Below are 14,596 nucleotides of genomic sequence, written 5' to 3'. Positions count from 1 at the left end.
CAGATGGCTGGGATCAGAAAGGCCTTTTCCTAGAGAACTGCTGCGAATTGATATCTAAGCCCTGTTTTGACTCAATGGAAGCCATCTTCATTTATTCGTCACCATAGATTGCAGTTTACAGAATAATAATAGATTCTCTGCACCTTAAAACCGCAAATTTTGACAATGGAGAAGGCAATGATTTTGTTTTTCCCAATAATCATTTTTTATTTTGTCTTGAACTGAAATTGCATTAGCCTTTCAGTTTTGTTTTTATTGTCCTGTATGACTGATGGGATTTATCCTTGCACTCTCCATTAATGGTGGGGTTTTGAAATTTAACTTTCTGTCTGACATTTCTTCTTCTTCTTCTTCTTAGGTTTTGTGCAATGGCCCAGGAACTTGCATTCCCATATGCGCATCTGCCCTCCTGCTCAGGATGCTGGGGATAAAAAGCGTAACCATTGTATACGTCGAGAGCATCTGCCGCGTGGAAAACCTGTCATTGTCCGGGAAGATCCTTTACCACTTTTCAGATTATTTCATCGTCCAGTGGCCTGGGCTGAAAGAAAAGTATCCCAAGTCTCTCTATCTTGGGCGAATTGTGTGACAAGAAAGGACAAGCTCAATGTGTTTTAGTACCAACGCTGATTTTTTTTTCCATCCGGTCCTTCATAAGTTTACACAAGTCAAGCAAGACTCATTAGTGTATTTCTAAAAACCAAAGTGGACCGTATGTGCGTACCACCCAGCTGGACGCCACAAGATTATGCTTCTCTTTCCAGTTGCCGTCAGGAACTCAACTCTACCTCTATTGCATCATTTTGGTTTCCAGGACTGCCGTCCTCCATCCTCATCCCTTAAAAAATCCCCTTTCTGACGAGTCAGGGAATAAGGTAAATGGAGTAATATAGCAGGGGGGAAAGAATATTAGTTTGTGATGAAATTGCACAGCGGAGCAGATTATTTATGCAGTTTCCATCAAGGTGCATGGCACTGTAAAAAACAGTAGGGGGGAAAAGTCTCCCCCCTCCCCAGTTTACATTGGATATAAGTATTTATTTCAATTTTCTTTGTTTTGGTTTTCCTTTTTTACTTCATGTTTTGTATGCACACACATACACACACACGCTTCGTATACGTATAAAACATGAAACTGACGTTTGATGTTGGCTTATCCCTAAGGTACCACCTAGGAATCATGGAAGTAGGGCTGGTTCCCCGCAATCATCTCATTCCCGATCACAAAATAATGTTTTATTCACCTACTGTGACAAGTTTTTCCCCAGTCACTAAAGGCGAGGATGTTGGCTGGTGCTCTAGTCTATTGCAATGAGATCCTGTTGAGATTTTATATGGAGAATTCCAACTGATAAGATACTGGCCTTGGTCAGATGTTGACATTCCACATTTCCTTCTGCCCTCTTTTCCATGTGGAACAAGTCAGAACTGGAATGGGCTGTATTTATTTGCATGCAGTTTCTCCCTGACCTGTTCACTCTACCCGTTACCCGCCTTCTGGTGTAAGACTATGTGGTGTGTTGGGATCCTGCGGTCTCTCCTCAAAGGCCATTCGGGGGCAGTGGCTTTAGAGCCATAGCTGCACTGAACGGTTGCTTAAACATGCCCCTTAAATTATAAGAAACAGAATCTTGTTCTGGTACCACAGCGCTTGTTTCCTGTATGCAAGCAGCAAAATCCCTAGTGAATATTTTGAGCATAAAGGAAGCGGTCGTATTAACTTGGCCTGAGGACAGTTTTCGTTCTGCAGCCTTTCCAAAAAAGAAACCCCACAGCATTAAATCCAGTATCATTTTTCCTTTTGGCCTCTCAAAAGTTGGCCCTGTGTTCTAAAGTAAGCTTTCTAAAGCATTGTGTTTGATTGTTAAGATAAATAAAGAGGTAGCGGATGTCACAAGCAGATGAACCGCATGTGCACGAGGGAGACAGATTTTTTCCAAGCCGAGCGTTAAATCTTTTAACAGTGTTGAATTACAGGGAGGAAACTGTCATTAGGAAGCAGTGAGACTCTTTAGCCCACTTTGCAGCCCCATGTGTGGATAATGAGCGTTAATGATGCCAAAAAAAGGTAAAATGTCACTTTCTCAGTGAACTTAAGTATATGTAGGTTTTGTATGTTTAAAAGTTCAAGACATGTTTAGTTAGCACATGAAGCCATTCCCTCCCTTAAATGGGAAATGGCATTTGATATCAAACACTGTTGGAAAATAGATATTGTGGGAGACTAGATTTTGCTTTCTGTTGCAGCCTTTTTCACCCATCTGGCAAATCATAACTATATATGTTGTTCTGTATATAAGGCAATGTAAACACATCTGTCATCTGCATATACTGAGTCACATCGATGAACAAATTTTGGCTGGAGAAACATATACATTGAAGAGAGTAACAGAAAAGTGGGAAAGGTCCACATGGTGCACAAACGAAACACGAGGAAGCCAAACAATAATCCTATACATTACTGCAAGAGTGATAGTTTTTACTTTCTATAGTAACTGTGACTTTTGATCATTTTTTCTAGAGGGATGTTAAAATATGGAGAGGGATAGCTTTGATACGAAGAAGCAAAGGTGCCTGTGGTTTGCAAACTGTTGAGATGTGTAGGGTTTTTTTAAAAAAAATTAAAAGCCTGCTTCTCTATAAGTATTCATCTTGATGCTGCCATGTTGATACGGGAAATAACCTTTATCAGAAGGTGCTCTTCAGTTTGGCCAAAAGGTATGCTTCAAGTAATATCCCATGAAGCCTGGTTCACATTTTGGGAACACTCTGTTTTCATTTCGGCAGAGGAACTGGCATCTACATGAAGCTACTGGAAGACATCATCTGGTGATTTGGAGCATGGTGCCACCAACATGCAGGTCCACCCAGCTCCGTATCTCCATTCCATTGGAAAGGCTGTGCAGGTGCTGGACCTGTGTCTGGAGTCTGATGGACTAGATGAGGACCAGTAAACTGATGCTGAATTCTGAGAAGAGTGAGATGTTATGGGTCAGCCATTCCCAAGTTCAGGAGTTAGGAAGATGGCCTGCCCTGGGTTGGGTAAAACTCCCACTGAAAGAGTAGCTATGTAACTTGGCAATTCTCATCAATTCCAAGCTGTCACTGGGGCCCAAAGTGACTACGGTGATAAGGAGTGCTGATGCCCAGCTCTGGATGTTTCACCAGATACCACTGTTCCTGGACCAAGATAGTCTAACCTTGAATATCTATATTCTAATAACCTGTACAGGCTACTACAGGTATCCTTGAAAATAGTCCAGAAGCTGCAGCTGATGCAAAATCCCACTGAAAGAGCAGTGAGAAGGAATGTTATCGCCTGATCTTCACTGCATTGGCTGCCAATGAACTACCACACACAGTTCAAAGTGCTAGTGTACGAAACCATGAACAATTTGTCACCCAAGTAATCAAAGGAGCACCTTCCTCAGTACAGTGGTACCTCAGGTTACAGACGCTTCAGGTTACAGACTCCGCTAACCCAGAAATAGTAACTTGGGTTAAGAACTTTGCTTCAGGATGAGAACAGAAATCGCACGATGACGGCGCAGCGGCAGCGGGAGGCCCCATTAGCTAAAGTGGTACCTCAGGTTAAGAACGGACCTCCAGAACGAATTAAGTTCTTAACCCACGGTACCGCTGTACTTTCTAATCTGGACGTTATGATCAATGGGAAAGGCCCCGCTCATGGTTCCATCAGTGTTGGCAGCAAGGAAGATGGTCACACAAGACGGCATTCTCAGGGGCAGCAACCTGCCTATGGAACAAGCTCCTGCTCTGGAAGGTAGGACTTGAACCAATGGCTTCAAGTTACAAGAAAGGAGATTCTCAGTAAACATCAATAACTTTCTGACAGTAAGAGCCATTTGACAGTGGAGCAGTCTCCCTTGGAAGGTTGTGGACTCTCCTTCCTTGGAGGTTTTTAAGCAGAGATTCCTGCATTGCAGGGGGTTGGACTAGATGACCCTTGGGATCCCTCCCAACTCTACAATTCTATGATTCTATGAACCTCATCCTGGGTGAGATCAGGTTGTCCTCCACTCTAGGCAGAATTTGGAAGCTCACCTATTTGTCTAGGCCTTGGAGGTTTAACTGGTGTTATGGAGCTCTTGGCTGCTGCTGTTTTTATTGATGAGAACCTGTTAGTTCATTTAATGGTTTTGTGAAGAATGCATTGTTTTATGCTGTTAGCCACTCTGTGCTCCATTGTAGGATGAAGGGCAGGATATAAAAATGTGAAATATATATTTTTAAAAGAAATTAACAAATATTCCCATCCAGTGTGAATACATAGACCTCAGCTTTCCTTACTGTGGAAAACAGTGTTTGGCTTCTAGTGCATTTTTATCCTTTGGCTTGGGTGTGAAATAAATCAAATACCCAAAAGTAACCTTGTGTACCGGTTTAGCTGCTGCAGAGCCATTAATGTGTTTAATGGCTTCTACATGGAACCTAAAGGGATAAAACGCTTTCTTGGGAAGAATTCTGTGCAAAATGTATGGCTCAGCACTTAATATCCTTGGGAATGACCTGACCCTGGCTTCGACTTATGTGTGCTAGCTTTTGGCCTAGTAACTCAAATGGGGGTTATATTATCAGGACTTCCTGCAGCCTTGCAAATTGTTTCAGTAAATAAAGGAAGATGTACTTACTGCCTGTTATGGCTAAAACTCTTTTCGTTCCCTGGGAATATTTATTGCACGGTCCTTATAGATTTTTGTGACACTCAATTTGTTCTGTAGTCTAAAAGATGCTGCTGCACTGCATTTGCACTGCATTTGTGGAACAACTCCCATAGCTCAGTGTTAATAGAAAACATAGGTGGTTGGGGGACTCTGGATCGGTCCCCCACATTTCCAGTTGAAGCAGGGATGGGGAAGCTGTGGTCCTCCAGATGTTGTTGGACTCTTAATTCCCATCAGCCCCAACCAGCTGATGATGAGAGTTGTAAGCTGACAAGATCTGGAGGGCCAAAGATTCTCCATCCCTGAGTTGAAGGATTTCAGCAAGACAGTGGCGAGACAAACTTGCTCTAACAGTAAAGACCTATCTACTAAACCAGACCATTTGGTCCATTAATGCTAGATACAACTAAAGCAGATCATCATCATCATCATCATATATCCTCACCTTTTAAGGGGAAAAATCAGTTAATTGGTTTTCAAGTATCCTAACTAACTAACTAACTTGATTTTTAAAAATCCATTGGTTAAGAACAACCACAGCTGCTAAACAGGATAAGCCTTTTAAACATCAGTAAAGGCCTAAATAAGCAAGCCTAGGTTTTTAACAAGCATCTAAAACATCCAAGCAATGAAGTTTCCTGAATCTCTTGAGGGTTTCCAGAGGGTGGGTGCAAAAACTAAAAAAGCCCATTTCCACAATGTTTCCAGAGGACAATTCATGGGGCTATAGTATGGCCAGCGGGGTCTTCTCTTAAAAATGCAAGAAATGGCTGTGGTACAGAAGCATTTGTGGGCAAGAAAATAGGAGCTGGGTAGTTAACCCTTTCCTTGCCTGCTGCTTTTCCTCTTCAACTCCACCCTTCTCCAGCCCTCTATTTTCTCTCCATTTGCAGGGCAGGAAAGGGAGGCAGCCAGGTGGAGAGGTTGCAGAGGAGACGCTGGGACCGATGAAAGCTTTCCCCCTGCAAATGCCACTCCCCTGCTTCCCACCTTGCTTTGCACATTGGTGCCTCGTTGTCAGCAAACAATCAGTTGGGAATCCCTATCAGTTTTCAATGCATAACATAGTTGTTGTTGTTTTTCCAAAGTGGGGAGGGACATGACATTAAAAACTCACGTAGGCCATCCTTAGCAACTTTGAGGCAGGGTGGTAGAGAGATAAAGCTGATATAGGTGCCAGATGCCTTAGTTAGGGTAGGGCAGCAACAAAGAATGCTGCAGCATATGTTTTGCAATTTCTTTAATGGTGTTCTGACAGTCTGGGTATATTAAAAGGCAACCCTAGTAGGGTTGCCCATGGCAAGATGCATGTTTCTGTTGAGTTTTTTAATTTGCAAAGTCAAAGTCTTTACTTTGATCTGTACTGCAGTTTCATAGGCAGGTGTCAACCCTGCTGCCCTGCCTGCAACCTTTTTGCAGGGTTTTTTGGAAGCCACTCCTGGCTTGTTTAGACTTGTTTAGCTTGTTTTCAAAAGTTATCTGGTGTCAACACATTAACAGACTCTGGAACAGATGGATCTCGCCTAAAGTTGGGAAAACATCTCATCGCCAGTGGAACAAGGAAGATCCATTAGTGGAACAGGCTGTTTCGTACAGCAACCAAAAGCCAAGGCCAAAGCACATTTTGAAGTCAAATCTGGTGCAAATGCCTCGATCGACCATAACCTTGAGAGAGGAAAGATCTTAACCTAACACTAAATTGTTAACAATGGACGAGACAGCCCAGTTACTGCCTGCATAACAAAGCACAGGTCGGCTTCAGGCCTTGGCACATTAGAAGAAATATATTGATTTTAAATTTCATTTATTGTTTCTTTCATCTCTTGCATTGCATTTCATTGTATTACAATGAGTGCAAATGGAATGCAAATTGTAATACAATAAAATGCAAAGTAAGTGCAGGGGGAGCAATGAAAATGCAATTTTTAAAAATCATACAGTGTCTGTCACAGCGCAATACAATTGCTACAAAAAATTGGGAACCATAGGTCTACCAACAGACCAGCTGGGTGTTATAGTGCTTTGTCCTTCTGCCAGGACGTTTGGAATGATTTTACACAGTAAATGTGCGGCCTTCTCCCACCTAGTTCTCTGTATGGCTCCCACTTTACCTCCCACGACAGGCAACACACCTTGGGAGTACAGATCAAGTCAGGAAATGCCACCTGGCCTGACTGTGGAGTTTTCTTCTCTGCCATGCTCATCAAAGAGGATATGTAGCGTCAGCAACAACTTGCAAAAGAAAAAAGCATTCCCAGCAGGATGCTCACTCCCGTGAACCTGCTGCTCAGTTCTGGTCTTGTTTGCAGCGGCACTCAGGAAGTGATACCGCCAGGAGACCTCACTTGCAGGCACTGAAAGAAACTTTGATGATGCAGCAGACACAAGTTGCTTATTCTGGGCCTCTTCTTCTTTTCCTTAATGGAAACTTCACATGTGCAAAGATCTCTCGTCTTACATAATAGCTCCTTCAGAGCCCCATAGAGAAAAGATGCTTCAAAGTAATGGATCATGAAACGTCATCTCAAACCAATTCTTCTGTCTTCAGGATATTCCTGTTGTGTTCGTAGCTAAGTAATAGAGCAGGTTCCAGCAAAAAGTGCCAACAAGATTGGATTCCCCCAACCCAATCCTCTGCTAACTTGAAAAGTTGTTTCAGAGAGTATGGTTTGGTAAAGGCATCTTAATGCAACAAATGCCAGAAATTTTGGGTATTTTGTTTTAGTCTGTTCATTCAGGACTAGCCACGAGTCTTTGCACAATCATTCTTTCTTTTACATTTCTCCTTTATGCAAGATTAATTCTTCCATATCCCCCATTTGAAGCTTCCAAAAATATGATGAAATAAATTTTCTGCTGGATTTAATGAAATAAAAAACTGAAAACATGTCAATGAGGAATATAAATGCTAAGAATATTTGCATCCAAGGACTGAATTTAGTTCTTCACAAATATGACTCTTACTTGCAAGTATCTGAAGAAGTGTGCATACACACAAAAGCTTATATTCAGAATAAACTTAGTTGGTCTCTAAGGTGCTATTGGACAATTTTTTATTTTTTTTATTTCGACTGCATCAGACCAACATGGCTACCTACCTGAATTGCAAGTATCTGTCTATGTGACACGCCAAGACTCTTCACATTATGAAAACAATGTACACAATTATGAGTTTACAGATCTGACAGTGCTGGAAATTTCTGTTAAAACTAACGATTTATGCTGGCTGAAACCTGATTTCAGAAGGTCTCTTTCAAAAGTATTGAAATGGTAATCTGAAGGCTATTAGGTGGAGAAATAGCTTATTCCCCATCAAATTTGACCAAAGCAAAGAATTACAGAAAGTGAGTCAAGCAAAACTATTTTCATCAACAGGTGAAAGCAGAATCGAAGATGCTGCCTGACCCCTATAAAAACCTATAGGTTAGACTGGTTCATTGATCGTAACCATTAGAAAGATCTACCATTCTTAAATGCAGACCATCTTGGACAGCACAGAAGAAACTGGCCTGACAAGTTTAAGGCAGTGAATATAGAATTTTCGCATTTTACTCTCCAATAACCCCATGGGGTAGGTTAGGCTGAGAAATAGTGACTGCCCCAAGATAACCCAGTGATCTTAAAGTAAGAATTTGAACCCAGGTCTCTTTATCTAACCTCTGCATGCTAGCTGCTGCATCTACATGACATAAAATGGAGTCTTAAATGATGGGTGTGTGATATACAAGCGCCTGGAGTCTTTGTGTACAGACAGCAGGACTGCTAATGAAGCAAAACTAGGTTGAGCTAGGGCAGGAAAAGCTTGAGAATTGTAGCATATTGGACCCACTTGCCTCTCAAACTGCCTTTGACACATTCTGAGTGAACTCCCACCCCTCCCTGCTCTACTCTAAATGTCCTAATAAAATTGTGAAGGGAGTGCATGCCTTTTAGGTGATAGATGCATTCCTGTGGCAGTATCATAGGCACCCATTGCTAGCTTTGTGCTTCTGACACTTAAGAGAATCAATTGATTAAATGACGGCTGGAAGGGGCATTTTTAAAGAAACATTTCAGCAGCTTGATTTAGTTCAATCATTAACCCATTTAATCAATTTCAGGCGCTTATTCCTTTCCCCAGCAGAGCCATTTCTCTATACCCATAAGCTGCAACCTAATTTAATTTATCTCCCATGGGGGATAGTGGGGAAAAAAGACTCTGCTTTGACAGTTCTTTAATTGGAATAGTGTTCACATTCTACTTTGTACATAACCATATTTTGTTTCCATATGCATTAAAGAATAAGCAAAGATGTGTGGTTAAAAGCCCGTAGGCCGGAGCAATAGCCTAAAGTTGTTCCAAAACCAATGTTGTTCCATATAAGTTGCCAGTGGTGTGAAAAAAATAATCTTAGCTGTTACCATTTGAGACAGATGCTTTCCGTATTTTGTCGAGTCTAAAGCAGCTGTTCATCATAAGCAGGTATGGCAAGTCTGAGAAGAGATTGTGCTCCTTTTGGGGTTTTTAAGGGGAAACCAAAGTCCCTTCTGTAGTGCATCTTTTCTTGTCGCCTACCCACAAACATGCTGTTCAGGAGTCGTCCTTGTCAACCATCTTCACTTTCATCCTAGAGAACTGGTAACGATAAATTGCCGGATTCTATTTTAGTTAATGGATTTTTTTTAGAGAAGCCGACACAGCAGAATTTGCATTCTGCTATAAATTAAGAGGGAATGATGATATACACTTAGTGGCTGACGCTGGTATGTGAGATAAATCAAAGTTAATCACTGGATTATCCGGTTTTGGCAAGGACCAACCTTTAAAATGAAAACAACAGAAACAAACACGATAGCTGAACTATAGCAACATGCATTCTACCAACTTGTGAAACACCGTCAGTCTCTAATTAAACTGTCAAGTAAACTGAAGGACAGGAATTTCAGCAAATATGCTTTGTGTATTGTTCTGGTGGTGTGTATATATAAATAGATATTTCTCATTCTAAATTAAAGTTCATAAACATTATGATGGGGGAAATAGACCAAGGACTGAGAGTGGAAGCTTCATACATAACACTTGAAATTTTAGCTAAAGGGGTATATGGTGGGGGGGGGGGAATTCCAATGGAATCCAGCTTTGCCATTATTATTTTTGTTCGTTTGTTGCCTTATACCACAAAGGTCTCAAAGCAAATTTAGAAGTGCATGCAAGATAAAGCCAAAAGTGGTCCTCTACTAATTTCCCACAATTGAAACTCCTTTTTCTCCAACTGTATTAATCTGATCACCATTAAAACAGTGAACTTACAAAAGCCAAACAGAAGAAGAAAAGGTTAACTATCAAATGCCTGCAAATGACAGAAAGTTTTGGCCTAGCATCAAAAAGATGGCAATGTTGGTGCCCGGTGGGCTTCCCAGAGGGTGTGAAGCATCATAGGTGTCCTCAGGTGTTTTTCTAGGGGAAGCAAAGTAAATACTACAAACATGACCATCATCTCTGGTAGATTTTATAACTAAGCACTGCCAAGGCCTCTGAGAAACTTGTCTTCCTGGTCTACCCTTCAGTTGTTTCACAGTTCGTAGATCTGCTCTCTTATCTAAAGGCAGACCTGGAACCCAGACATTGTCTTCCCACTCGCCGCTGGAACCCAAATCCTTTCCCTAGCTTCCTTCGTCCCTTCCCACCTTTAACTAATTGCACAGTTGCTACAGTCAACTTCACAATATGCCCAGCCCAGCATAACAACCTAATAACAGTGGACTGTATTTCATGGTTGTAATATGCTACTCTTAACTCCTCGGTACCCCATGCAAAATGGGGATAACAACTCTGGCTTCCTTTGCAGAGTTGATGTAACCCAAGTTGTCTCAGCCACAGCCCCACCCCTGCAATGTGTGTATAATAATGATGGCCTTTAGCTGAATTAGCATTAGCCCAGTAATTTTCTTAAATGTTATGGGCAATTTTTGTATTGAATAAGGCTTGAGTAAGAAGAATCCTGAGGTCCTCCTTTCTTGGCTCCTACCTTCTGTTTTTGAATTGACACAATACTCCCCAATCACAGGTACTCTATAATTCTGGATCCTTGAGTTGTTTTATTTCTTTTTCAAAAACTGTTTTAAATTAACCTTTATTAAATTTTAAGAAACATAAAAGGAAAAAATATTATAGCTGTCAAAACAATATCATACGCTCCGAAGCCATAAAGCTCACTGGGTGTCATTGGACCAACCTTTCTCTCGCAGCCTAACTGACCCCTCACCGGGTTGTTGTGGAAGTTAAAATAGGAATTGGGTACTGTACTGACACTATGAGCTCCTTGGAAGAAGTGTGAGTTAAAAATTGAATTAAAAATTGTGATGCTTTGCTGCATGGAACACGGTAATATTTTACCTTATTCTGGGTTTTACCCATGAACACCAAATGTGTTGTAGGTTTAGATTAAGATTAAGCCAGGAAGATAAAAGATTAGTGTAGGGATAAGTGATTGCAGTTCTGATCATTTGCCCATTTACTTGGGGGCAAACACCACTGAATTCAGTAGGACTTCGTTCAGAATAGGCATGCTTAGTACTGTGCTGATTACATAATTAGACTGCAGTCGCCGATAGTCGCAATGGTGACCAGAGGAGTTGCTTCCTTTTTCCCGGGGAACTGAGGATAGATGCCAAGGCAAAGGGGAAGAAGCAAAAGTGATCTGCAAACAGCAAGAGCAGGTCTCCTGGCAGTTTCCTCCATTGGCCCGGATTGTGTGCTGCCACAAAGGCTGACTCCATGCAGGACTCCCTTGTCCTGAGCCATGGAAGTGACCACCTTGACAGTTGGTTAATGGCCCAAGCAAGGGAAAGGTCAGTAGTCCCAGGATTCTAGGCAGAGAAGAAAGTGAGGCAGGAAGGGACCTAGGTATGGGTTTCAGGACCACGGTCAGTGATCCAGCAGCTGGGGTACGAGATGCAAGTTGTCTCAGCAGCGTCCTGGCTCAGCTGTCAGATCTTTCTAGCCTGGACTTAGCTGCTCATTGACTAGAGGCTCCACCCCCTGAACTCTGAATGTAGCCAGGGGCAGCACCTTCATCTGCAGCTGATGTTCTAGACCTTAGCATTTGAAACTGCAGGGATAGCTCCTCCACAGATCTACAGTGTCTCCTTGGAACTTAGGAGAGAAGATGCTGGTTCCAGTGACAGCATCTCCACATGGGATGGGTGAGGGAATGAATGCATCTCACCACCACCACCCATGGCTGCTGTCATCAGAGGACTCAATCTCTGATGATTCCTGGTGTCATGACAATCCTTGGGCCACCACCTCAAACAAGATGCACAATGGGCTCAAACCTGATAGTGGGATTCAGAATAGGAAGCTACTGCTTCTCGTGGCCCATTAGATTGCAACCAAAATTTTGTGCAGATATTCCCCGACTCCACATTCTCTTCCAGAGGTGCAGGGGAAAGAACTGAAACAGGGTTGCAGTTCTGTTGTCCTAAGAGATCTGTCTCTGACTTTCTTCTTCCCTTAGCAATGCACAAAGAAGGTATGTTAAATGTTAAGAAAAGCCACCACACCGTTTTGGTTTTCACAACCAATCAGTTGCTGCGACAAGGGGAACAGAGGACATGGGTGATTTTCACTGTAGGGGGTGGTGGTGGAGGGCATCAGCATAGTGAGGTTTCTGTGGTGTACCACAAAGAGTTTCACATTTCCTCTTGTAGCAAACCAGTTGCATGCTGAAGGAAAGCGGATGAAAACAAAATAATTTAATTAAAGATGTAATCCTTCCGTGTCAGTCACTAATGTCTGCTGTCTGCAGCCACCTCCTAGCTATGCCTCACCTGACAGTACAGCTGAATATACCTTTTCTTTAAACAAAAAAACAAGGAAAGGGGCAATCCCTGCAAACAGGATTAATGAGTATTGCTTTAAACTGTAATTTTCTGCTGGCTCTGGTGATTAATGTTTCCTGCTCTGTCATAACACTGTCCAACTAAAGTCTGGCACTGTGAATTGTGACCTTGCTTGCAAACCGAACTGGCAATTAAACTGGGCAAATGTCCTAATCTTGCCTGCATTCTGTGCTGCAGAATTAAATTATCTGTTGGGATATGGGAAAAGGAAATGATTCACTACAGCTGGAGTGTAAAAGAGGGTGTGTGGCAGCTGTTCAGGTGTTCTGGATCACATTCATCACTAGCTGTTGAAGCCCCTGACTTCAACAGAATCTCATTTGAAGACAAATCATTCTCTCCTTTTGGAATGTGTTAGTGATAGTGGTTGATGATCAGAACTTCACTGTGACACACGGTGAGGACACAGAGGTTAGAACAAGCCATATAATAAAAAGTGGCTATTTTTCACGTTTAATATACTTGGGGTTTATATAGTGCCTTTTAGAGTTTTCAGAGCACTTCATATATGCATTATCTCATTACAACCCTGCAAGGTACGTCAGAATTATTGCAAATGGGGGGAAGCTAAGAGAGAGGCCCAGTTGAAACCGTACCGCCCTTTTGTTACCTTACTGTCATTAAGGTAAAAAAGGAAGTGACTCTGTGCCAGAGGACAAATGGGTGGACCCCCTCCCTCAACTGTCTGTTAGATAGAAAGACAAAGGCGAGAGTTGAGGTGCGTGAGCCAGTAGCTGGAAGCTGCCTGCAGACTGAGCAGTTGAGAGACAGAGCCATGCCTGATTTCTGCTTGAACCCAAGGCTGTGGCTATGGGAGAAGCAAGACCCTATTGGGGTGTTAATGCTGTGAGCCTCTAGGCTCAGGTTGTATATAGGTATAAATAAACCATACATCATAAAGACACCACAGTCTCTGCCGTTCCTCATTCCGAGTAAACCAAACCCTGGATAAGAGAGAGAAGAAGAGAAGAGTTTGGATTTGATACCCCGCTTTCTCACTACCCTAAGGAGTCTCAAAGCGGCTAACAATCTCCTTTCCATTCCTCCCCCACAACAAACACTCTGTGAGGTGAGTGGGGTTGAGAGACTTCAGAGAAATGTGACTAGCCCAAGGTCGCCCAGCAGCTGCATATGGAGGAGCGGGGAAGCGAACCCAGTTCACCAGATTACGAGTCCACCGCTCTTAACCACTACACCACACTGGTAGAGCATGGTAACCCCAGAGTCTCGCACTGCTTGGAGATTTGGGTGACGTGGTTTCCAGCTGCCTGGTCTAAATGTGAATTGACAAATGAGAGGTGAGCATCCATTATATTTTGTTATAAATCCTCCCTAAAATGAAATGCCCCAAATCTGTTCCATTACCAGGTAATTTAATATCAGGGATACAAGGTTCACAATAGATGTCCCCCCCCCAATCAACCGTAAGTAAATAAATTCAGCTGGTATCAATGTTGTTGTGTCATGAGGGATGGATTTCTTAGGTCTTTGTACAAGCTGAATATCAAATGTTGACTAATACTCTGGAGAAACACAATCCCCCAGGGCTTGAAATTTCTTTATGGATCCCTACACAGTTGAAAGATTCCCCAAGAACCTGACTATCACAAGTTCACAAAGAAAAAAACCACATACCATTATATATTTAAAATGGTTAATTTGATTACACAGGACTCTAGATTACATAGAATAACAGGAAACAGAGCTATTTACAGTTTAGAATCCAAAATTTGCAGAGCTCAGAAAGCAACAAAACTGATTTAAGGGTTGGATCCAGACGTCATCATGTTTAGAGTAGACCCACTGAGCTCGATCCATGAGATTTCAGTTGGAATCATAGAATTGTAGAGTTGGAAGGGACCCTGAGTCATCTAGTCCAACCCTCTGCAATGCAGGAATCTAGTTATAGTTTACTTAAGTTCCATTGATTTCAAAGTGTGACTCGCAGAGCAATCCAAAATACAGTAAGCTAGTGTCGTTATGCCAAGGTAAATCATACCCTTCCATTCTGGAGGATTTTTTTGGTT

At 42.2% G+C, this 14,596-nt stretch overlaps 1 protein-coding gene across 6 annotated transcripts in view; it reads left to right on the top strand.

Moving 5' to 3' along the window:
• ALG14 (ALG14 UDP-N-acetylglucosaminyltransferase subunit) overlaps window positions 1–14,596 on the top strand; it is a 55,688-nt gene extending 41,092 nt beyond the window's left edge. For 2 of the 6 annotated variants that reach the window (XM_083620765.1, XM_083620764.1), the window contains one exon: window positions 359–14,596. In XM_083620765.1, the coding sequence (XP_083476891.1) occupies window positions 359–589 (231 nt within the window). In that variant the 3' untranslated portion in view covers window positions 590–14,596. The remainder of the gene's footprint in view (window positions 1–358) is intronic. The other 4 variants (XR_014549638.1, XR_014549639.1, XR_014549640.1 and 1 more) reach the window with 4 other exon arrangements.

This window comes from Podarcis filfolensis (genome assembly GCF_964270895.1).
Source record: "Podarcis filfolensis genome assembly, chromosome: 6".
Lineage (NCBI taxonomy): Eukaryota > Metazoa > Chordata > Lepidosauria > Squamata > Lacertidae > Podarcis > Podarcis filfolensis.
The sequence above is the reverse complement of the archived record's forward strand: the minus strand, read 5'-3'. Positions and strand labels throughout refer to the sequence as shown.